The sequence below is a fragment of the Malus domestica genome, chromosome 11, assembly GCF_042453785.1.
Source record: "Malus domestica chromosome 11, GDT2T_hap1".
Lineage (NCBI taxonomy): Eukaryota > Viridiplantae > Streptophyta > Magnoliopsida > Rosales > Rosaceae > Malus > Malus domestica.
The window spans coordinates 1,719,107-1,741,429 of NC_091671.1; the positions used below are offsets into that span (position 1 = coordinate 1,719,107).

At 37.1% G+C, this 22,323-nt stretch overlaps 3 protein-coding genes across 6 annotated transcripts; 2 read left to right on the forward strand and 1 right to left on the reverse strand.

Moving 5' to 3' along the window:
* Positions 1-1,099: 1,099 nt before the first annotated feature.
* Positions 1,100-3,679, reverse strand: LOC103412697 (accelerated cell death 11-like). The gene is made up of 4 exons (XM_017326097.3): positions 3,454-3,679; positions 2,737-2,909; positions 2,393-2,538; positions 1,100-1,663 (listed from the first exon to the last, which is right to left on the reverse strand). Exons 1-4 carry the CDS (start codon positions 3,673-3,675, stop codon positions 1,545-1,547), a joined length of 660 nt encoding a protein of 219 aa, XP_017181586.2. The 5' UTR covers positions 3,676-3,679; the 3' UTR covers positions 1,100-1,544.
* A 5,967-nt stretch (positions 3,680-9,646) lies between these two features.
* LOC114819425 (uncharacterized) lies at positions 9,647-14,250 on the forward strand. Its single transcript, XM_029087871.2, has 8 exons — positions 9,647-10,139; positions 10,922-11,031; positions 11,623-11,679; positions 11,774-12,073; positions 12,293-12,534; positions 12,838-13,144; positions 13,235-13,508; positions 13,696-14,250. Exons 1-8 carry the CDS (start codon positions 9,714-9,716, stop codon positions 13,948-13,950), a joined length of 1,971 nt encoding a protein of 656 aa, XP_028943704.1. The 5' UTR covers positions 9,647-9,713; the 3' UTR covers positions 13,951-14,250.
* A 319-nt stretch (positions 14,251-14,569) lies between these two features.
* LOC114819269 (octanoyltransferase LIP2, mitochondrial-like) lies at positions 14,570-22,027 on the forward strand. 4 transcript variants are annotated; one of them, XM_029087872.2, is made up of 9 exons: positions 14,570-14,912; positions 15,766-16,520; positions 18,678-18,977; positions 19,169-19,239; positions 19,549-19,616; positions 20,143-20,668; positions 21,159-21,224; positions 21,368-21,661; positions 21,736-22,027. In XM_029087872.2, exons 3-9 carry the CDS (start codon positions 18,684-18,686, stop codon positions 21,779-21,781), a joined length of 1,365 nt encoding a protein of 454 aa, XP_028943705.2. In that variant the 5' UTR covers positions 14,570-14,912; positions 15,766-16,520; positions 18,678-18,683; the 3' UTR covers positions 21,782-22,027. The 4 variants fall into 4 exon arrangements, with proteins under 4 accessions (XP_028943705.2, XP_028943710.1, XP_070664283.1 ...); XM_070808182.1 differs by lacking the exons at positions 14,570-14,912; positions 21,736-22,027 and having other exon boundaries at positions 14,913-16,520; positions 21,159-21,220; positions 21,365-21,498; XM_029087877.2 differs by lacking the exons at positions 19,169-19,239; positions 19,549-19,616; positions 20,143-20,668; ... (1 more) ...; positions 21,368-21,661; positions 21,736-22,027 and having other exon boundaries at positions 14,773-14,912; positions 18,678-18,963.
* The last annotated feature ends 296 nt before the right edge of the window (positions 22,028-22,323 follow it).

Genomic DNA, 22,323 nt, shown 5'->3' on the forward strand with positions numbered 1-22,323 from the left:
CAGGGGATCACGTCGTAAATGGTTGATACATTTCGGAAAAAATACAAGACATGTTGTCTGAACAAAACCACATCAGATGGCATCCCTTCTTACTCCTATAATTGACAAGAACTTATCTAGACCGAGTTCGGCGCTATGTTAACATTTTAAATCAATAATGCAGTACTATATAAAGAGATATTTACACATATCAGTCTATATTGGATCAAGACGCCACGTAGTTTCCCGAGGGGTGCATGCAAAACTTGCCAACCCGCTTGGGGGCTGTTGAACTTGAGGGCTTCCCCCTGTTTTGCCGTCGTCCTTGTTTTGATTGGTCGTTCCGGGTGTGCTTTGATATGAAAGGAAGCCACAACTTTTTCCAATTATCAAGTTGGACACAAAAGTCCATGAAAACATGCCGTGAATTGACGTAGCATTTGTCATTATATAAGGGCAGAGGAAAGAATTTGAAAAGAGGGTGGGCTAATATCTACAATCCCATCCTTCAACGTTGGATTTGTTCTTTTCTTTCCTTTTTGCTGCAAAACCCGACCATATGGGACCAGGGACATGAACCTTCCCTGCTTTCCGCACACAGCCAACCCTTATCCTTTTTTTTCTTTTATCAAACGTCAACCCTTAAACAACCAGTCATAACCCTAACTCAACCCAAAATTGAAAGGGAAAATGAAGTAACAATTTTAGCTTCACACGTGAAACTCAAATGCGAGCTATTAACGAAATTTTTAATTTTGGGTTCGAATTCTTACGGACTTATCCTTAAGAGCTTAATTTCTAATTATTTTATACAGGGTTATCTTCTAAATACTCTATAACCACAAAAATTATTAATCCAATTTAGCCTATACTTAAAACAAATAATATAGCCCATACACCTTAAGATGTGATGTGTAAGTGCACTGCAAGAAAAGGGAAAATACCCACGGTGGATGTTGTTGGGATAGGTATACCAAAGCGTGGCAAAAAGGTAAAGAACCCGTGGCCAATATGAAAAGGTGACTTGTTACCACGCTTCGAACTGTGGCCAGACCTTCTAGTTCAAAAAAGTTGACCAACAGTACACGAAGTATGGAATGGAATGGAATGGCTGGGACAATGAAGATAAGAAAAATATCATAATTACAACAAATCAAATAACAATCTGATTCCTTATAAGATTCATCACACTAATGTAACATCCCACATCGCTTAGGGGAGTGGATCCTGTAAGTCTTATATGTATATTCTCATCTCTACCTAGCACGAGGCTTTTTGGGAGCTCACTGACTTCGTGTTCCATCGGAAATCCGAAGTTAAGCGAGAATTGGGCCGAAGCATTCCCAAGTTGGGTGACCCATTGGGAAGTTCTGCTCACGTGAGTTCCGTGAGAGCGTGGTCGGGGCTCAAAACGGACAATATCGTGCTACGGTGGAGTCGAGCCCGGAATGTGGTGGGAGCCCGGGCCAGGATGTGACACTAATATTCAATCATACAATACACATGAAATACGGAAATCAAAGCAGACTTGTAAAAATGCATAAAGTGCGAAAGAATGAAATCAATCAAAGCAAGCATAGTAGCTCTTGAACTGACTCCCTTGAATGGAATAAGTTGTCAATGTAGTGTATCAGAGGATCCAATGCAGTAACTGTCCTTTGCATCTGAACAAAAGCCGATGCCTCTGACAAAATAGAATACCAAACAAACTGTGTTACCAATCAAGTCCAACCCTAAAATAGCCATGGATCAATATAGAACTAGGGTTACAGTTATAGCAAATAAGCAACAAGTATACCAAGACATGCATGCAGTGCAAAGCAGAAGCACTTACATGCAGGCATGGCCATTCTCGGTGCAAACAGAAGTAGTCTTCTACTTCCTATGGACTCTAGTAACGAAATAGGTTTGTAGTTTTGTGAGATTCGACTGGTATGGAAGCAGGGACTGCTACCTTGTTTTATAGCTAGGGCTTTCATCAAATCCAGCCTATTAACGAAAAAGATTTCAGCCCAAACTCTATTAAATCAATTAGAGTCCCATAATGATTCTATATCTTGTGTTTACGTAATAAGGGTCCTCATAGATTGTATAGGGTTAAGGCTCCAATATATTTACTCCATTAGGGCACAGAGAATCCTTGAGAGTCTAATGTCTTGTAAACCAAGTCATCTAGCCTACCAAATATTCTCGGCATAATTCATTGTCATTGATATTAGAATTTACATATATAGCATTCATAGTAAGTTCATGTTAATTATGGTCAATATCTCAACCTAAGAATTTTTTTTTCTTCTTCTCTATATTGGATATGAAAGAAAGAACCTGCAACTGGCCACGGTAGCTATCCAAACCTGGTTTGGGAGCAGATAGTATGACGACAATGATGAGTTACATACTAGAATAGTCTTACCATCTACTTTTAGCCTTTTGAAGAACAGTGACTTTGTAGGAAGGTTTTGCAGTGCACCCGCAACAGTCTTTCTACTAGCCCATCCGTAGTAGGGGTAAAAAACTTGTTTATATGCTGTGTTAACCGGATCCATGAGAGTATTTTCGCTGTCCAAGTGAAAAAAGAAAAAGAACATGTGTACGGAAATATAAATCAAGTGGATATGAGAAAATATAACATATGAGTGGACGTAGCAGCACAACTACGGATGAAACTGTATTTGCAAACGAAAATGATCTTATAAGACATGTCAATGAAGCAACGAACTAAGAGAAGATCGAGGCTAGGGTTGAGATAAGTAAAACCTTGAGGCCATAATTTTCTCGAATATTATCTTAAGCAGCTCAAGCGAGCGCTTCACTCTGATGAGCATTCTCGAGCTACTACTAAACTGCTTAATAGTATTCTTCTGTATGTCACTGTCAAGCAAATCTTCTAGGGTATTAACTGACTTTCCTGCCTTTAACACCGCACTAACCTGGTAACCACATCCACATTAATCAAAATATAACCACAAAACCCAAAGAAACACTCACATCAAAGGGAAGTATTGAACAAAATCAAAAGAAAAATATGAATAAAATCATCTTTGAAATATGTAAAATGTCTTAAATGAGCGTTATATAACTTAAGAGCTTGTTTGAAAGTGCTTTTAAAATGACTAAAACTGCTTTTAGAGAAAGTATTTTTGAGTTCTAGAAGCACTTGAAGTGCTTTCTGGAATGATCACTCTTCTAAGAAGCACTTGAAGTGATTTTTCCGAATTCACTTGCGTTTTTATTAAGGATTGATTCTAAAAAATATTTTCATAAAAAACGATTTCAGATGTTTTAAAAACACTTAAGAAATCAAACCCCTCATCAATCACAATCCACCAAAACCCTAAAGAACACCCAAGTTCTGTATGAAACTTTAGAAACTTGATTCAGATTAATGTAGAAGAAAATGACAAGGTATCAAGCCAAATCTACCCATCGCCAAAAAGCATCAAACTCTCATCAAGTTTAAGAGATGAATAATACCTTAGCAGAGTACTCGATGTCGGCGAACTTCATAGCGACGCCCAAGTGTCGAATGAGAGGAGAAACGAGACGACAGGATTGAGTGAACTTGTCAATTTCCATGGTTGGTACCGGAGAATTCAGCTGAGCGGCCAGTTGTTCGAATTCATCTGCCAGCCTTGTCAGAATTTTCTCATCTTTCCTTCCCACTACCCTTGCCATTCTATAATTTTTGTTCACCATGTCTATGCTCCTCTCTCAGACTTTTATAAGTCAACCAGTCAGAAAATTTTTAGTTGTGACAGAAATGCGGATGGTACATCATGTGTTTTTATGTAAGTGGTGGAAAATTTTAATTTTTAAGTTATTAACATTTTAACACACATAACCCACAATTTATATAAGGACACATGGTGTATCACTTTGTGTGACGGGAACATTGAAAAATCTCTCCAACCAGTCAAAATTTGTAAACAAAGACTTCGTTGACGCAGACTTGTCAAATGGTCAGTTTCTATTTAATTTTAATAATTTTTCTATTGTATAACAAAAATTATTCAATGTATAAATTAACGGTGGTTGATCGTTTAGAGCAGTTCCATCCCTTCCAATTGGGGCATTCAATCCCCCAAATCGACAAAAGCATCTTTAGCCCACGCCCATCAGCTAGGCGATCTTGTGGGCCCAACACCGACGGTCCGAGCCATCGGGCTATTCCCACCCACCTCAGCGCCTGAATCTATTTGATGTCAAGCTGATGTCCCCCTCCTGCACACCAAGCACTGAGACGCAACAACCAATGAACCTCTGGAAACGGTACAGAGCTCCAGCTACCTCTGTGGCTCGGCGACCTGTGACGGTCGACGACGCTCCAAAAACCAGATATCAGAAATCCCAAAAAACAAAAATAAAAAAATTGAAGAAAACCCAAAAATCCCAACAAACATTGAACAAAAATCAGAAATCCCAACAAACCTTGAACAAAAACTAGAAATCCCAGAAACCTGATCTACAAAACAGAAATTCTAGAGATTGGCATTTCAGCCAAAATGGTCATTGAAGTTAGCATAACTCTTCACTTTGGTCACTGATATTTGAAATCGATAGAAGTGGTCTTTAAATTTGTCAACTGTCAATCATTTTGATTATTTCGTGAAAAAATAAACTAAAATGACAAAAATATCCTTTATTTAATAAACAACAGGCCATAATGACGTGACAAAAAATTAAGAGTATTTTTGTCATTTTATCTTTATTTAATGAAGATTTTTCGCATAATGACTAAAATGATTGACGGTGGAAAACTCATGAAGTAATTCTACGATTTTCAACGACCAAAGTAAATAGTTATACCAATATAAAGAGCTATTTTGGCCAAAAAACATATAAAATATCCTTACATAACTGTTGACCATAAAAACTACCAAGCCTACTTGGCGTGTAGGCCTAGTAATTAATAAGCTAACTACGTCATTCGGTTGTGTGCGGGGTGTGTCAACTTGTCAATCGAGCTCGGCCAAGAAGTAAAATATGTTGATGTTGCGTTGAGCACGCTGCTGACTTCTTGATCTTGCGATTGCAGCCGAGGAAGGAACACGTCTCGACCTTTGGGTTCTAAAGCCTGAAGGCAAGGCTGCTAGTTTTGCGAAGTTCAATATCAGATTCAGCTTTCAATGTGCCGAATGTAGTAACCTGCTAACACCTCACTTCGCCTAGAAGGCTGATGAGATGACCTCTACCAAAATATTATATTAATTAAGGGTTTAGGGGACTACTGATTCTAGCTAAGTAGTCCAGTCCAGTGAAACTTAAGCCGGCCAAACAAACGCGCCCGTAAAGTGTTAAGTTTTAATTTTAATAAGAGTAGTGTTATTCATATATCTCTTTTTACTTCTCACACACTATTGTTGATTTGTGTCTATTGATCTTCTTCAATTCATTTGATATGATAGTTGAAAATTAAGAAAGATGTGTGATAGGTAAAAATGGGTATGTGGATACCACCCTTTAATAATTCTTCTTTTGCATAAGAATAATTTATAGCTCATTTGGATATGTTTTTAAAATTACTAAAAGCACTTTTAGTGAAAATGTTTTTGGAACAAATTTTTAATAAAAATGCAAGTAAATTCTGAAAAAATACTTAAAGTGCTTCCTGGAAGAAGCACATAACTGGTGCTTCTTACAAAAATCACTTCAAGTGTTTTTGGAACCAAAAAATATTTTTTCTAAAAGTGCTTTCAATCATTTAAAAAGTACATTCAAACGAGCGCTTAATGTATAAATTAACTAAGCAGTCTGAGCTTGTAGCACAAATGGTTACGAACGTGCCTTATCTAGGTCCTACGTAGGAGTTTTCTCACTTAATATTGTTTATATATATAAAAAAAGGAACTGTTATTAGCACTCAAAAATTCTCATTCTACACTTCTCATAAGTGTATTTGTCTTTCTAATTATAAGAAGTTTGGAGTGCCAAATGAGATTTTTGAAATGCTAATAACAATTACAAAAAAAAAAATCAATTATTTAATGACGATAGTGTTAAAAGTTAATGTTCAAGTTTTAGGGGGTGTATTCAATTGAGAATGTGAGAGATTTTAATGGATTTATAAATCCATGGATTTTTATGGAGTTTAATTGATTTGTAGAGATTCCATATAAAATTTTGATTCAATTCCCTCGAAATCTCATGGGATGAGGTGAGATTTGTGGATACTTAAAATACACTACGAAATCTCTCAAATTCCCTCTAATTCCTCAACTTTCTCAAATTCTTTAAAATCAATTTCTAATTGAATACACCTAGAATGTTATAAACTTCTTTAAAATCTTAATTGAATACACCAGGATTTCTAAGGATTTTAATAAACTATTTTAAAATTCTAATTGAATACACCTAGAATTTCAGAGAATCACTTAAAATCCTGATTGAATACCCCTAGATTCATTAAAAGAATTAAAATCCCTTAAAATCCCAATTGAATACACCCCTAGTATTTTTGTTTTGGCTTATCTCCTATTTTCTATAATCTTAATATTTTGACAATTTCCAATTGCAAGAAATTGAAAAATGGGTTCATATGACCAGTTTTCCACAGTTGAAGAACTTAGCATTGCAGTCTTCCACTGCTCACAAGTGCTGGTATTGGAGCTGGAATAACGATATGAACACTCATATAAATATAAGAAATTGCGGGCCACAGACAACTCCTTCTTTTACATATCCCCCTCCATCATCTGCATCTTTTGGTTCCGCCACCTTTATCCTCAATTCCGGTCGGTTATCGCCTTCGTTTACCGTGAGTTGTTCCGCATCTTTGGCAGGGTGTGTGGTGTGTAGAGCTTTAGCTCGGGTGCTTGCACTACCACCATTGTTGACCATTATTGGTCCTGCTTGTTGTTCACCCTTATCGGTGATGTTGCTCGTGCATTCTTCCTGTGTGCTTCCTTGTTCTCATGGCGGCGGTTCCTGCTGGTTCTTTGAGGATGTCGCGGCCTCTTGCTTCACCAATTCTGGGGTTCTTGATGGTGTGATCTTAGGTGATTGTGTTGGGAGGTGGTTCGTGAAGATTGTTGAGTGGTTCTCTGGCAACGGCAAGAAGACTAGTTTTATAAGGTTTTTCTATTTGCTTGGTTTGTGTGTACTGGGCTCCAAGGGTGGTCTTGGAGCTTTGTTTTTTGTGTGTGTTGTGGCCCATTTTTATTTGTGCTTAACTTGTTTTGAGTCTTTGTTGTACATATGGCTGTGGTAATGAAATTTACCCTTTGACAAAAAAAAAAAAAAACAGCAGACTTCAAAAGTCACAATCAAGCATTGACCAAAAAGAAAAAAAAAACATCACTCACACAAATATAGAAATATAAAGCAAACTCTTATTTTTATAGGCAACGTTTCCAAATCCTAATCTTACAAGCTTACTCAGAATATTTCCTTGCATAATAATGAACTAGGTTAAATTTATCAACACTCCCGTAAAACTCATGATGGTAATAGCATGAGTTTGCCAACAAGAAAAACGACATGAAAATGCATATGCAAATTTCCACGGCAAACAATACACTAATTAGATTACTATGCGAGGAAATGCTAAGGAGACTTTCTCAAAAGTGAAACTCACTATAGACTCTTTGTCATCTCATTTTTTTTGCATAGTGTTTTATAATGTGGTCACTATAATTGACGTTAAACTATGAAGTGACAGAGAGTACATGAAGAGTCTCACTTTTAGAGAATTTACTTAACATTTCTCTACTATTCCTATATGCAAGAAACCTTAATCAATTGAGACAATAAATAATTAGAAATCAAGAAGGAAAGTATGAAAAAGAAAAAGAATTAGAAGATGAATAGCCCCAATCAAATTTTTGGCCGAAATTCGGCCTTCCTTTCCGTTTAGATTCGGCGAGCAGCAACCACACCAAGCCCTTTGGGATGTGCACAAACAAACACTGTATTCGAAAAGAAAAGAACCAAAATCCAGAAATAGTGACTTAAATGTCAGAAACAGTGACTTAGATTCCAGAAACAGTGTTACTTAAAATCCAGAAACAGTTTATTTTTACATTCCAGAAACAGTGACTTAGATTCCAGAAACAATGTTGCTTAAAATCCAGAAACAATTTATTTTTACATTCCAGAAACAGTGCCCGTCGTTCTTTTTGAATAACATGCATATCTTAAATATTTTTTCTGGATAAACAAATGATGAACTTCATTGACGAAGAAAAATTGAAAAACAGTACCTCGAATACACTATGAATAATAACGACGATCACATTTCAACGAAATAATACAAAATATAAATTAAATAGCATGAGGATCTATATTTTTGTTTCAAAGAAAAAGAAGAAGGTTTGCAACCACATCATTTGAAAAATTTGCAAAACCCAAAGAAAGAAAAGAAAAAGACTAAAACCTATAACATGGTTTTTTATTAAACAAAACTTATAACATGGTTTTTTATTAAAACTAAAACTTATAACATGATTTTTAATTAAACAAAGTTTTCCTTTAAATTTTTACACTTGGATTATTTTATTCTTTAAATGTTTCAGAAAAGAAAAAGAAAAATAATCCTGAAATCAAGAGATTAAATACTTGTGTGATAAATTTGGTATAGAAATAAAGATGTGGGGCTCATCGGACCTATTTCAATCGTAACAAATAAAGTGGATTATTTATAAAATTGGCTCACAAAATTGTAGTTATATTCAAAGTTCTAAAAGACATTAAGCGCTAGTCAGGCGGTAAACAAGGATAAGAGTTTAGACGAGGCAGCCAAGATGGTTGTTTGTACCATACTTAGGGCCTCCGTATTTAGATCTTGTATAAATACTCGGGAGACTCAAAAGTAATTATGTAATAAATGAAGGGGCAAATATGTAATAAGTGAGGAACCCTTATTCTATAAAAGGAGTCATCACCCTCCTCATTAAGGGGGGCCAAATCTTAGGCCATGGGAAGAGAGCACACTGCATCCAGCCTTCTTGTATATTCGCCATTCAGAGTGAAACAATATCAACATCAGTGTGGACGTAGCCCAAATATTGGGATGAACCACGATACATCTTGTGTTCTTTACTTTCTTGCAGATTCACGGTCGGATTTACGTTGTTCCAAGACCCTTCCGATTTTGTGCATCAACAATGGTTATTATATATATATTTTAATTTGAATTAAATTTATTATATAATATACAAATAAATATCTATTTATATTATAAAAAATATATAATTGTATTCGACACATAAATTGTAAAATAAATGACATAAATATTATAAAGTATAAGAGCATATTGAAAACATGTGAAACAAACATGTAATGAGTGTTCATCTAAATATTCAACAAGTCATTACAATTTATTGTAAAAATAAAATGCAAAATGAAAATTATCTATATTCTGTTAAAGTAAGAGTCGTGACCTAAGAGAGTTTAGACGGACGTCTAGGCAGATCTAAAAGTTTTTTCCTTAATTTTTAAACACCTATAAATTAAAGGAAAACTAATGAAAAGGACTTGAAAACTTTGAGTTTAAACGATAAGGACAAAATAAAGAATAAAGTGAATAGTACCAGGATTGACTTTTTAGTATAAAAATATGGTTTTTCGTTAAAATGAACAATAATAAGAACTTTTCATTAAAGTTCACGTAAATTAATCAAATGATGCCAATCACTTAACGAGACCTATGTGGCGCTAGTCGAAATTTTTTAGAACAATGGTTATATCAATTTTACTCATATTTTATTTAGATAGACGAAAAAGCCCGACAGAAGAAAATGCAAATCCTTTCGCATTTCTCCTCTAAAGCCTCCTCCACACTCTCCTCACTTTCCCTCCCACGCCTCTCTCTATCTACCGCCCTCAACTTCCGCCGTCGCCCTTCCAAATTCCCATTTTACCCCTCCAACAACTTTGGAATTCCCAGGCTGCCCCTCCTCGCATGCAGCCTCAGCTCCGGCCGCAGCCAACAGCAAGCTCCCATGGACTCACCCCCGCCGGAGGCCACCGCCGCGTCGGTCGACTCCGTGACGCACGATTTGCAGAATCAGAGCTTGGCCGGCGATGAGAAGATTCGCAAGAGCGAGAGCAATGGTGTAAGTAACACTCAGAGGGTTAGGTTGAAGCTCGAAGATCTAAATTGGGACAACTCTTTTACCAGAGAGCTACCTGGCGATCCCCGGACTGATACGATTCCACGAGAGGTTAGCTTTGATTTTTTCTGTGTATTAGGAATTGGGTTATTTTCTGTTTGGTTGCTGAGAAAGTGAAGGAAAAAGGAAAGTGTATCGTACATGTGGGGTGTGTGTTTGCTACTAGCTCAAGGCTTCCACTTGCATTTTTTATTTGTGCCAACTCGGAAAAGTTGTTAAATTTAATCATAAATTCTTTGAAAATTGTAGTTACTCAATCGAGAAGTGGCCAAGTGATTTACGATTTGTGATTGTGAATTGGGTTCTGTTTGGTTGCTGAGAAAGTGGAGAAAAACCAAAAGAAAATGAAACATATGTGGCGTGTATGTTTGTGTACTCGTTAAAGGCTCTCACTTGCGCTATTGTTTCGTCCCCAAATTGGAAAAGTTGTTAAATTTATACATAACTGCTTAGAAATTTGTACTTACTCAATCTAGAAATTTGTACTTGCTCATTCAAGAAATTGCTGAGTGGCTTACAGTTTGAGTGTTGTTAGTTGGGTTAGCTTGATTTGGCTATGGAACTGTGCCATTGATAGGTTTGATTGTGATTTGATTTCTTGCTTTGAGCTCCAGTTTGATGATAACTAGTTGAGGGGGGGGGGGTGTTATGTTGTGATTAGAATCGTGAAAGACAGATAGATCCTTATCGCCATAATTTGGCTATGGAACTGTGCTATTGATAGGCTTGATTGTGATAGATCTCTTGCTCTGAGCTATACTTTGAACTTTTTTCTAACTGAGGGGGTGTTATGTTGCAATTTGATGTTATGCATTCTGCGTTTTGATTATCAGGTGTTGCATGCTTGTTATACGAAAGTGTCCCCGTCAGCTGAAGTCGAAAATCCTCAGCTTGTTGCATGGTCAGAATCAGTCGCCGAGTTTCTTGATTTGGATCCTAAAGAGTGAGTATTTGTTTCTTGTGCTCCTGGGAAGTGTTAATGCTTTTCTAGAACATGGATGAGAAAATAAACTTCATCTTAAGAGTGAGTTTAGTAGAATAAGAAAGAGGGAAAAATTGTGTTTGACAGCATGTATTATGGATAATGGTTTTGATGGTCCTTTGATGTTCGAATGTGGACCTGTTTTCACCTGTGCACAAGAACCTTGTGATTAGCACTTTAGGAAATTAGATCATTGTGTGAATAACATGACCTACTATTATAACTCATATGTGGAAATATGGTAAATTGGTCTCCAGATATTTATACATATGGAGTCACCACATTTTCACATGGTTTGTCAAGATTCCTGTTATTGATAGAAATTTCCTTTTCTTCAAGTGCTGATATTTTCCTGAGATTATTGTTTCCTATGCACATTTGTTTTTCATCTTGTATATCAGATGATTGCTTTGGTTTACTGCTGTGCCTTGAACCATTGACTGATATACCATAGTACTTCACTTTGATGAATGATGCACGAGTACATATGTTTTGCACGTGTGGTATGCCATGTTTCATGGGACTAATTTGCCACCTTGTTTGGAGTTACAGATTTGAAAGGCCAGACTTCCCTCTTTTATTCTCTGGGGCGTCTCCTTTAGTGGGATCGTAAGTGCTTCTCTGAATATTATGTAAGGAGATTCAAATTTGGGCTTTGTTGTCTTTTTTTCATGCAGCCTGGATGGATGCTTTATTTATGCAGGTTGCCTTATGCTCAATGCTATGGTGGACATCAATTCGGCATGTGGGCTGGGCAGTTGGGAGATGGGCGGGCTATTACTCTTGGGGAAGTTCTTAATTCTAAGTCTGAGAGATGGGAACTTCAGCTTAAAGGTGCTGGGAAGACTCCTTACAGTCGGTTTGCAGATGGCCTTGCTGTGCTTCGCAGTAGCATCCGGGAATTCCTCTGCAGTGAAGCAATTCATAATCTTGGAATTCCAACAACTCGAGCTCTCTGTCTTGTGACCACAGGAAAATTTGTCACGCGTGACATGTTCTATGAGTATGTTAATTAGATTTCTATGCAATTGAGTAGTTTTCTACCCAATCATGTTTTACTGTGAGAACCATACACACCATTTTGTTTTTTGAGATATATTAGCCTTGTTGGTTTGATCTTATGTTAAACTATCACTCTCTTGCTTGAAAAGGAATAAATTTTAGGAATATATGTTTCTCATGTTCTCTTATGAAAAGAAATTCCTCATGTCTTCATTTGCAGTGGCAATCCAAAAGAGGAGCCCGGTGCAATTGTTTGCAGGGTTTCTCCATCATTTCTGCGTTTTGGGTCATACCAAATACACGCCACTAGAGAAAAAGAGGACCTTGAAATTGTTCGTACTCTTGCAGACTATGCCATTAGGCATCACTTTCCTCATATAGAGAACATGAGTAGAAGCGAGAGTTTATCTTTCAACACAGGCAATGAAGAAGTTCTTGATCTGACATCTAACAAGTATGCAGGTAATTGTTTTTCTAATTTTCCTTTAGAGTAAAGGTGTTGGTGTCATTGTGTATCACAGAATGTGATGATTTGATGCATTGCCAGTTTCTATCTGGCTTATATAGTTTTTAGTGATAGATTTGTTAGTGCAAGATTTCTGCCAATGTGGTTACTACTATTGAGATTTTTATACTGAACCTTGGTCTTTTCTCTCATCTACCCTTGCTGCCACTCCGAAAATAGTTTCTGATAGAAGTTTTACACTCGGGCATACCTAATTAGCTTTTTTTCTGAACTTTCTCCGATCATGGTTTTTTTAACAGCTTGGGTGGTGGAGGTTGCTGAGCGTACTGCTTCCTTGGTTGCCAGATGGCAGGGGGTTGGTTTTACTCACGGTGTGTTGAACACTGACAATATGAGCATTTTGGGTCTTACCATTGATTATGGTCCTTTTGGATTTCTGGATGCATTTGATCCAAGTTACACACCAAATACCACGGATCTTCCTGGGAGGAGATATTGTTTTGCAAATCAGCCTGATATTGGCTTGTGGAATATTGCACAATTCACTAGAACTCTTGTAGCTGCCAAGTTGATAGATGATAAGGAGGCGAATTATGCAATGGAAAGGTAATTGTCATTCCTACACCTTTATCCTAATTAAATGTATGTTGAAGTAGGAGTTACCTAAATTTTTTATTTTCGGGGGATCATTTACAGATATGGAACCAAATTCATGGATGACTATCAAGCTATAATGACCAAAAAACTTGGTCTCCCCAAGTACATTAAACAGCTGATCAGTAAACTTCTGAATAACATGGCTATCGACAAAGTGGATTACACAAACTTTTTTCGGTTGCTATCCAATATCAAAGCTGATCCTAACATTCCCGAAGAGGAGTTGTTGAACCCACTAAAAGCTGTGCTATTAGATATTGGGCAGGAGCGAAAGGAGGCATGGATCAGCTGGGTGAAAATCTACATAGAGGAGGTACGCTGAACTCTGGTTTTCTTATGATTTCTATCGCGGAAAAGTATATTGGTTTGCTACCAACATTGTATTCATCATAAAAATTGTTTTGCTCAGAAGATTTATTCAACTCGTCCAGCGACTAGTCTCATCAAAAGCAACATATATCATATGATTTTCTCACACATTATGGTTGTTGCTTGCACAGCTGGCCTCTAGCGGCATCTCAGATGAGGAGAGGAAGGCATCAATGAATGCGGTGAACCCTAAATATGTTCTTAGAAACTACTTGTGCCAGAGTGCCATCGATGCAGCTGAACAAGGTGATTTTGAGGAGGTTCGGAGGGTGCTTAAAGTAATGGAACGACCATATGATGAGCAACCGGGAATGGAGAAATACGCTCGCTTGCCCCCTGCGTGGGCTTATAGACCTGGAGTTTGCATGCTGTCCTGCTCTTCATGAGTATGGTTATCTGATTACCATGTTATATAGATGGCACAAAGAGATTTTTGTTTTGTTTTTCCTCGACAGTTTTATCGTTCGTCATGTCATAGTAAGTTATCGTATATAATAGTCAGATTCGGATTTTTGTTCTCCGTCGTTTACATCGGACGATAAAATAAAGTGACGATGTTGTACGATTCATGTTTCTATACAATTGATACAGCTTATTGAAATGCAAGAAAAACCAGCTCAAAGGGAACATGTTCCTGAAAGATTGGCTATGAGTTTTTCAATAGGAAAGAACTATTGAAGCTACAATTTGTATTGGTGTCTGAGTTCAAATTTCATGATCGGCAGTTACTAAATCAACCATAAACTTAAAAGCGGAATAAACTTCCTCGATCGAGATTTGAGACTATTGCGAAGCGGCTGGTGCTTGTAGCTCAAGCGGTTAAGAGTTAAGAACAGTTATTTTATCTGTACTTTTGTATTCTAATCTCCCGAGCATGGATACTTTCTAAGAATGCGTATTCTTGCTCATACTGATTTTTGACCAAGCATGCGTTTATTAACACACCAGGAGTAAAGAAAATAAGTGAGTTTCGTATCAAAACCGGTTATCCCTTAAGAAAAAAACATGTATGATTGCTTGTTGAGAAAGTGCTTTTAAAATGATCGAAAGCACATTTTGTGAAAATGTTTTTGGAACCGTTTTATAGTTAAAACAGGAGTGAATTCTGGAAAAGTACTTGAAATGCTTCATGAAAGATGGAGCATTTAAGTGCTTTTAGATACTAAAAGCATTTTCTGATAAAAACAGTTTCAGTCATTTTAAAAGAGAGACATGCCAATACGCACAAGTAAAACGCTGCGTTCAACTTTAGCAGATTAGATTGCGCGAAGTGCTGTCACAGCCAGCAAAGTCCGGGTCCCTCTGAACCACCCTCTCTCTTATCTCTGCAGTGACTGGTTCAGCTTTCGTAAGACTCTTAATTTTGTTGTTAAATTTTGTTCTTTTTATTGCTTGAATCAATGAATCCACGCTTAGCATTCGATGCCCATTAACTGTTAGATGAAATGCTTCTTTGAACGTTGTATCATTGGTATTTGGTAGTGTAAATTTTGAATCTTTTGCTACATTGAATCTGTGAGCTCAAGCTTAACATTTAAAGCCCATCAACTGTTTGATGAAATGCCGCTTACACAATGGCCTTTGAAGCGTATTGGGTTTAATCCAGTTTGCATTTTGGTTGTAGCTCTATCCAAATTGAGCTGCCATGGCACCCCAATTGTCAAGCTTTAGTCTGTCTGTGTATGTTTAAACAGGAATTCTATGTGCGGAGAACGGACTGTATTAATATTCTGGGAAATGCATCGAAAACCATCATGAATTTCCGTTTATAGCGCCAAACTTCGAGTGATTTAAATTTATTTCTACAGTATCTTACAATGTGCCAACACTTATTCCCCCATTTATAGAAAAGTAGAGAACAAGTGTGCTCAAATTCGTATATCATCTCTTCAGTAAACTCTGAAGTTCTTGTCTTTTCACTTTTCTTTGGAAAACTTATATCATGCCTTATCAGCTTATACCTGGAAGTTGAGTTCTTATCGACTTATATCATGCATTAACTGTAAAGTTCGTGACTTGGAATGATTGCTCTTTGTCCCAAGTGACTTCACCCTTCTCTTGGTTTTTTCTGATCTATGAATTTGTAACATGCCAATCATTTCTTTAGAGTCTATATACATCATGTGATATGAAGTTGGAACAAGTTATGTTGAGTTAATTCCGTGCGATGATAAAACTAAGATGCATAATTGGTTATACAGTGGTTTGCAGGAAATGAGGGTTTCGCGAAATCTTGAGGTCTTGAAAATGGGCACTATCAGCTATCTGGAAGCACTTAAGCTGCAGGAAAAGCTGGTAGCTGATAGAAAAAGTCATAAGATTCCAGATACCCTTGTGTCCCTGCAACATCCACCTACATATACCCTTGGCAAACGACTAACCGATCACAATCTGTTGATTCCGGAGACTGAACTCAAAAGAATAGGAGCTGAACTGCACTACACACAAAGAGGAGGAGACATTACATTTCATGGTCCACATCAAGCCATCTTGTATCCCATTATTGCTCTTCATGATATGGGGCTTGGTGCTCGTAAATCTGTGGAGAAACTTGAGTCGACTATGATTGACTTGGCTTCTCTGTATGGCGTGAAAGCTTGCCCTGGAAATAAATGTGAAACGGGGGTTTGGGTTGGAGAGAGAAAAATCGGAGCCATTGGTGTACAGATTTCGTATGGAGTCACCTCTCATGGGTTGGCATTCAACATGGATCCATATTTGAGCTACTTTAAGCAAATTGTGCCTTGTGGAATTGCAAATAAAGACGTTACATCATTGAGAAGGGAGACGGGCTTGGCGCTGCCTACGGAAGATGTAGTTCAGGACCAGTTGATTTCTTGTTTTGCAAGACAATTTGGTTATGGTGATCTTGTATGGAAGGATGCTGCGTCAGTATCGTCAGACAATGGGGAAACTGAATGAGGTTACAAATGTATGCCAAAGATGATTAAACGATGTAAGTGTTATACTCTTCCATTCATTTGTTTGTTAAAACAATTGATTTGAAAATTGCTGGATTTGTATATCTTGCTTAAAATTATGTAATTTCTGACATAAATGTATTCACTAAATCTTTAACCATAACAAGACTTTAATTAATATTCTTTGAAAAACTGAGTTATTGATTAATTAAATAAAAGATTTAAAAAAGGTCGTACCCAGTGCACAAGGCTCCCGCTTTACGCAGGGTCTGGGAGAGGTGAATGTCGGCTAGCCTTACCCCCATTTATGGAGAGGCTGCTCCCAAGTCTCGAACCTGAGACCTACCGCTCATGGGCGAAGGCACTTGCCATCGCACCAAGTGCGACCTCTAATTAAATAAAAGATTTAATTTTGAAAAATCTTCAATGCGTTTGAAAAGAACACGCCTTAGACTTAACAGGAATTGTACCTCAATAGTCGAACTACAATAGCAGACTACTAAAGGAAATACCATGTCAATTCAAGGAGCTAATGACGCATCGAGACATTTTCCAGACCAAACGAAGCAAGTAAGGGTGCTCAAGGGACAGAACTAGCATAACATTAGACATTGAGGATTTCAATGGTTAAAATACTTACCATATTTGGAAGTTAGTTGCACAATAACCTGAAACTCCAAACTCAACCTTCAACCCTGCATAAACATATAAAAATGGAAATGTATTGCAACTGCTGAGTTACTAATGCTAACCGTTGACAACCATTCAGTTTAACTCTACCATTGGTTTAAGGGATCCATGATCATACATGTATGTATGTTCTGAATAATGTAAATTTCCTCACTTCTAATGAAATAAAACACCGACGAATGCGGCTAAATTAGGCAGATAGTAACAGGTGTGTAATAGTTTTCCATGTGCCACACTTTTTACACAATACAGGTCCTATATCTGAACCACTAACTCAAAAGTTCCAAACGAAAATTCCACTGGAGTCACTTGTGCTAGTAATGGATCCATGTGGCACATGGAAAACTATTACACACTTGTTACTATCTGCCTAATTCATAGGTGTTTTATTTTATTAGAAGTAAGGAAATTTACATTATTCAGAACATACATACAGGTATGATCATGGATCCCTTAAACCAGTGGTAGAGTTAAACTGAATGGTTGTCAACGGTTAGCATTAGTAACTCAGCAGTTGCAGTACATTTCCATTTTTATATGTTTATGCAGGGTTGAAGGTTGAGTTTGGAGTTTTAGGTTATTGTGCAACTAACGTCCAAATATGGTAAGTATTTTAACTAGTTTTTTAACCATCGAAGTCCTCAATGTCTAATGTTCTGCTAGTTTTGTCCCTTGAGCACCCTTACTTACTTCGTTTGGTCTGGAAAATGTCTCGATGCGTCATTAGCTCTTTGAATTGACATGGTATTTCTTTTAGTAGTCTGCTATTGAGGTACAATTGTTGTTAAGTCTAAGGTGTGTTCTTTTCAAACGCATTGAAGATTTTTTAGAATTAAATCTTTTATTTAATTAATCAATAACTCAGTTTTTCAAAGAATATTAATTAAAGTCTTGTTATGGTTAAAGATTTAGTGAATACATTTATGTCAGAAATTACATAATTTTCAGCACATATTGTATCTCAAAACTGTGTTTTATATCAAACAAAATTCTTCCATTTTAACATGAGTCTGGAACGTGTGGCTTTATCTACCTTTTTCGCTAATGCACTTGTTCATTTTTAGCATACTTTGTTTATTGCTGAGTTTTTGCTGTCACCATTTTTCAGATTATTGCTGTACTTGTCAGTGTGTTAATTATTTACGAAATTGGAAAATCTTACTCCAGGTCCCAAATTCTTGACAATGAAAAGCGAACTCTAAGTACTACAGTTTGACCATTCGCTATGATTATATGAAAAACACTATCTAATCTGGTCATCTCTTGTACACGGCATCTATACGAAGCATTACTGGAAATAAAGATAGTTCTACACGTGTAGTAAATGCGTTTCAGTAATGTACACGTTACTAATGAACAAGAAAATCCGCTGGTTACATTGATTTTCACCAACTCTTCCTGAGGAATATATACCCTTACCCTCGTAGTATTCACCCTGTAGAATTCCTCTGCAAACTTCAGCCTTAGCTCTAATTTCTTGCTTTTCCTTTGAAATTTCCTAGATAAAGATGAGAATTCAAAATAGCCGGTCAAATTTCTCTCAGATGAATCCACCTGACACCACACCTGTGGCTGCTCGTCTTCGTTCACAACATGGTTCAGATGATCGCTTTGTAGTTGAAGAAGAGAATCGGCGCATTGGATGGTCCAGCTATACAAAAAAAGAATTCCCTGCTCAAGTTTCAAGTAAGGATCAATTGCATGATGAGTTGGAAGCAGCAAGCAGTACAGAAATTGGGCCTTTGAATTGTCTTGATAAGGGGAAAGATGTGAAACATTGCATGCAAATGAGTACAAATCCGGTAATTAATCTTTTACTTATCCTTTCATTTTCACTTTAGGAATTTGCGATTTGTTGATTTTGCTGAAGATCAATTTTGTTATTGTTTAATTAGTGTATTCTTGTTCAAGCTTCATCACACTTGAGAAGTTAAGAACAACTAAGATCCTTTCATTTACAAAAGGTATGATATAAATGTTATTTTGCATTTAGGCCTCAGAAGGGCAGAGTGAAGGAGAAGCAGATAAAGGGAAACAATTTACTGCATGTGCTGGTTCTCAGGGGTAACTATTTCTTGTCCTTTCTCATCTCTTGAACCTGCTGAATTTATATTCGCCATTTATTCATTCTAATTGGGAAAAATGGATTCTTTTCTAATCTGCAATTTTGAGATCTGTGATGAATACATAGTTATTTTACACATCCCTTTTCACATTCTCTTTTGATGGAACATAAATTCCAGATCTGTTTATTTGTAATTTAAATAGTCATAAATTGATGGCGAAAGTAAAATTTTCCATTTACTCATTGATTTCTATGTAGAAGTGCAACTTGAGATCTATAAAATTGAAATAACTATGGTTTTGCTGCAGGAGTGGAGAAGGCGTAACTTCTCCAGTTACAGCTGGGATCGCTCGTCCTTTTTCTTTTTCCCACCTAGGTAAGCTACTCTTAAATTAGATTCCTCATGGAGACCAAGTCTTGAGGGTAATTTTTCAGTGAATTTCTTGTTGATTTAAGAGATTTGGTGGTCATATCAGTTCTTATGATTGGGTTGAATTGAAAGGAATCCCAGTACTAGGCGTTCACTGTGGAGTACATGATTATACATCTAATATATAGAGTCATATGATGCTAGCATATGGGAAATGTAATGATAGCTAAAGCCATCTTGTGTGTGTAATTACTAGGTAAACATGAGGTTTTCTATTTTCTTACATCAGTCGGCATGTGATGTATTTCAGCTCAATTGTTCTTGTTGCATTTATAGTTTATATAGGTATCAATCGAAATCGATCATAACCCTTAGAGGTGACATGTGCAAGGGACTAACAGAAAAGGTTCTGAGACCGAAGCTGCATTTCTTTACATGTCTTTTTGGCTCTAAGATTTTCTTGTTTCGTTGACATGGAAAATTTGTTGTTCTAACTTTATATATTGAATTATTGATTGATGTTCTGAATCAGGTAACAAACTTCCGTTTAAGAAAAGAAGACCTTATAACTACACAGAGACTGAAGTAGAGATGGAAAGAGATAAAGTAGAAGATGGCTTGCTAGAAGTAAAAGTGGAAGATGGGGTAATGGAAGCAAAAGAAAGATGGGTGCCTGTAGAAGTTGAAACGGAAAATCAGTTAGCAGAAGTTAAGGAAGATGAGCCAAAAGAAGTGAAGGCTGACGATGCAACAGCTGACAAGGAAGATGAATCACTCGAGGAGGGGGAACTGAGAGAGGAAACTGAGGAGGAGACAAAAAAAATGGGTGGGCATGAACTCTTCAATGAAGATGAAGATTACCAGAGGACTCAGAGCATTATCCGCACTGTTACCTGTGGGTCGTATGTACCTCATCTGGCCATTGATGAGAACCAGGAGGACAGCAAAAAAGAAGAACTTGGTCTAGAAGAGACAGCAGGTGAACCAATTGAGAAGCCAAGAAGGGGAAGGAAGAGGCGCAGATCTGGTGCTAGCTCTAGCAGCGATGAGCCTCGTCAGTAAGTACCCCGGATGAATACAAAATACTCCCATTAATGCTTTCTAGCATGAAAAATGGTATAACTTTCACTGCTATGGATGTTCTGTTTTTTCCCCTGATGGTTCACAGAGCTGATGTTCTTGACCTTTTCTTGGATGGACTCATATGTAGGTATAGAATTGCCACATAAAGTTCTTCCAATCCTTTAAGAGAGTCTGGAAAGAACTCATATATAATATCATCTATGGTTTTATCTACTGCAATGCGTTCACTTAAGGACATTGTTGTATTTTCAAATATACTGAGACATAGAGTAAATTTTGAAATGCAAAGGCGACCATGTATATCCATGAGATGTTCACTTGCTCCTTCATCTCCGTCCATTTAATTATATTTTGCTCATGATACTCTCACGATGTGTTTGTGCATCTACAAAAACATGGTCATCTATGTGTATGGTTTTCTAGTGGGTTTGGAGAAAATTAATAAATCTGACCATGAACACACAGGGGAAGGCGAGAACTAAAGAGAGGAAGGCCAAAGAGGATGCAAGATCCAGTTGAGGCAAATCAAGGGTATATTCGCATCCCTCCCTCCCCCTATGTTCTCTATGTGTGTGTGTTTGAACATGTGTTTTGGATCCAATTTATGTGTGTTGTGTGCATGCATATATCCTCTGCCTGTGGACATAATAAACAACAATACTTTTGCTATGAAGGTGTGTAGATATTGCCCCAAGAAGAGGTCGCTCCAAGGGGGATACAGAGGCATCATTTCATTCATACAATAGGTACCCAAGAAGAGGTTGTTCCAAGAAGGACACAGAGGAGTCCTTTTCTCCAAACAAAAGGAAGCCAAGAAGGGGTCGCTCCAAGAGGAGCACAGAGGAATCACCTCATTCAAACACTAGGTACTCTCTCGATACAGAGGAATCGTCTTCTTCAAACAATAGGAAGACAAGAAGGGGTCACCCCAGGAGGAGCACAGAGGAATCACCAGATTCAAACAATAGGTACTCTCTCTCTCTCTCTCTCTCTCTTTCTCTCTGCGGGTTAGAAATCTGTGGCTAAAAATTTAATAAAACAGGAATGCTGAAATGCCAAAGCCTAAGAGGGGAGGCCAAAGAGGGTGAAGGATTAACCAGCCAGCCAGTTAATGTAAAACATACGGACTCCGATGTCTTATATCATTATAAGACTTTGGTAGAGTTTCTCTTGTAATAAATGACTCCATAGTCTGCAAGTATATTTCTATGCCTTAAAACTTTTAGGATTTCTGTTTTATGGTCTATAACAGAAGAGACCAAAGTGAAAGCTGAAAACTTGTATTTGTAGTGCATATTTACCAATGTGTCAATGCAATATGCTATTATCAATTATCTCGCCATCCTGATTATAAAAGTAACAAAATATTGTTGGTGGGAATTTAATGCATCTCCTTCAGTTTCGTTTTGTTATCATTGACAGATTGTCCTGCCTCACATTTTTCAGTTTCATTTGTATACCTGTGACCTATGATACATGGTAGGCATAGATCAAAACATTGTTTTTGAGTATGTCAGGATATTCATGTAACCAAAAAACAAATAAAAAATGAAAACTGCTATATTTTTTATATCCTGAATATATTCAAGGACATTTTTTTTTCCCAGAAAATTAGCATCGTGTCAGTTAT

What these genes read in the sequence shown, in the direction of transcription:
- LOC114819269 (XM_029087872.2), top strand. Translation starts at nt 18,684, where the DNA reads ATGAGAATTCAAAATAGCCGGTCAAATTTCTCTCAGATGAATCCACCT. An exon ending in GCATGTGCTGGTTCTCAGGG is followed by an intron (nt 19,240 to 19,548) that starts GTAACTATTTCT and finishes GTTTTGCTGCAG; the next exon opens with GAGTGGAGAAGGCGTAACTT. An exon ending in CCAGTTGAGGCAAATCAAGG is followed by an intron (nt 21,225 to 21,367) that starts GTATATTCGCAT and finishes TTTGCTATGAAG; the next exon opens with GTGTGTAGATATTGCCCCAA.
- LOC114819425 (XM_029087871.2), top strand. Translation starts at nt 9,714, where the DNA reads ATGCAAATCCTTTCGCATTTCTCCTCTAAAGCCTCCTCCACACTCTCC. An exon ending in ACGCGTGACATGTTCTATGA is followed by an intron (nt 12,074 to 12,292) that starts GTATGTTAATTA and finishes CTTCATTTGCAG; the next exon opens with TGGCAATCCAAAAGAGGAGC. An exon ending in GACATCTAACAAGTATGCAG is followed by an intron (nt 12,535 to 12,837) that starts GTAATTGTTTTT and finishes TTTTTTTAACAG; the next exon opens with CTTGGGTGGTGGAGGTTGCT.
- LOC103412697 (XM_017326097.3), bottom strand. Translation starts at nt 3,675, where the DNA reads ATGGTGAACAAAAATTATAGAATGGCAAGGGTAGTGGGAAGGAAAGAT. An exon ending in ACATCGAGTACTCTGCTAAG is followed by an intron (nt 2,910 to 3,453) that starts GTATTATTCATC and finishes TGTGGTTACCAG; the next exon opens with GTTAGTGCGGTGTTAAAGGC. An exon ending in CAAAAGGCTAAAAGTAGATG is followed by an intron (nt 1,664 to 2,392) that starts GTAAGACTATTC and finishes CTATTTTGTCAG; the next exon opens with AGGCATCGGCTTTTGTTCAG.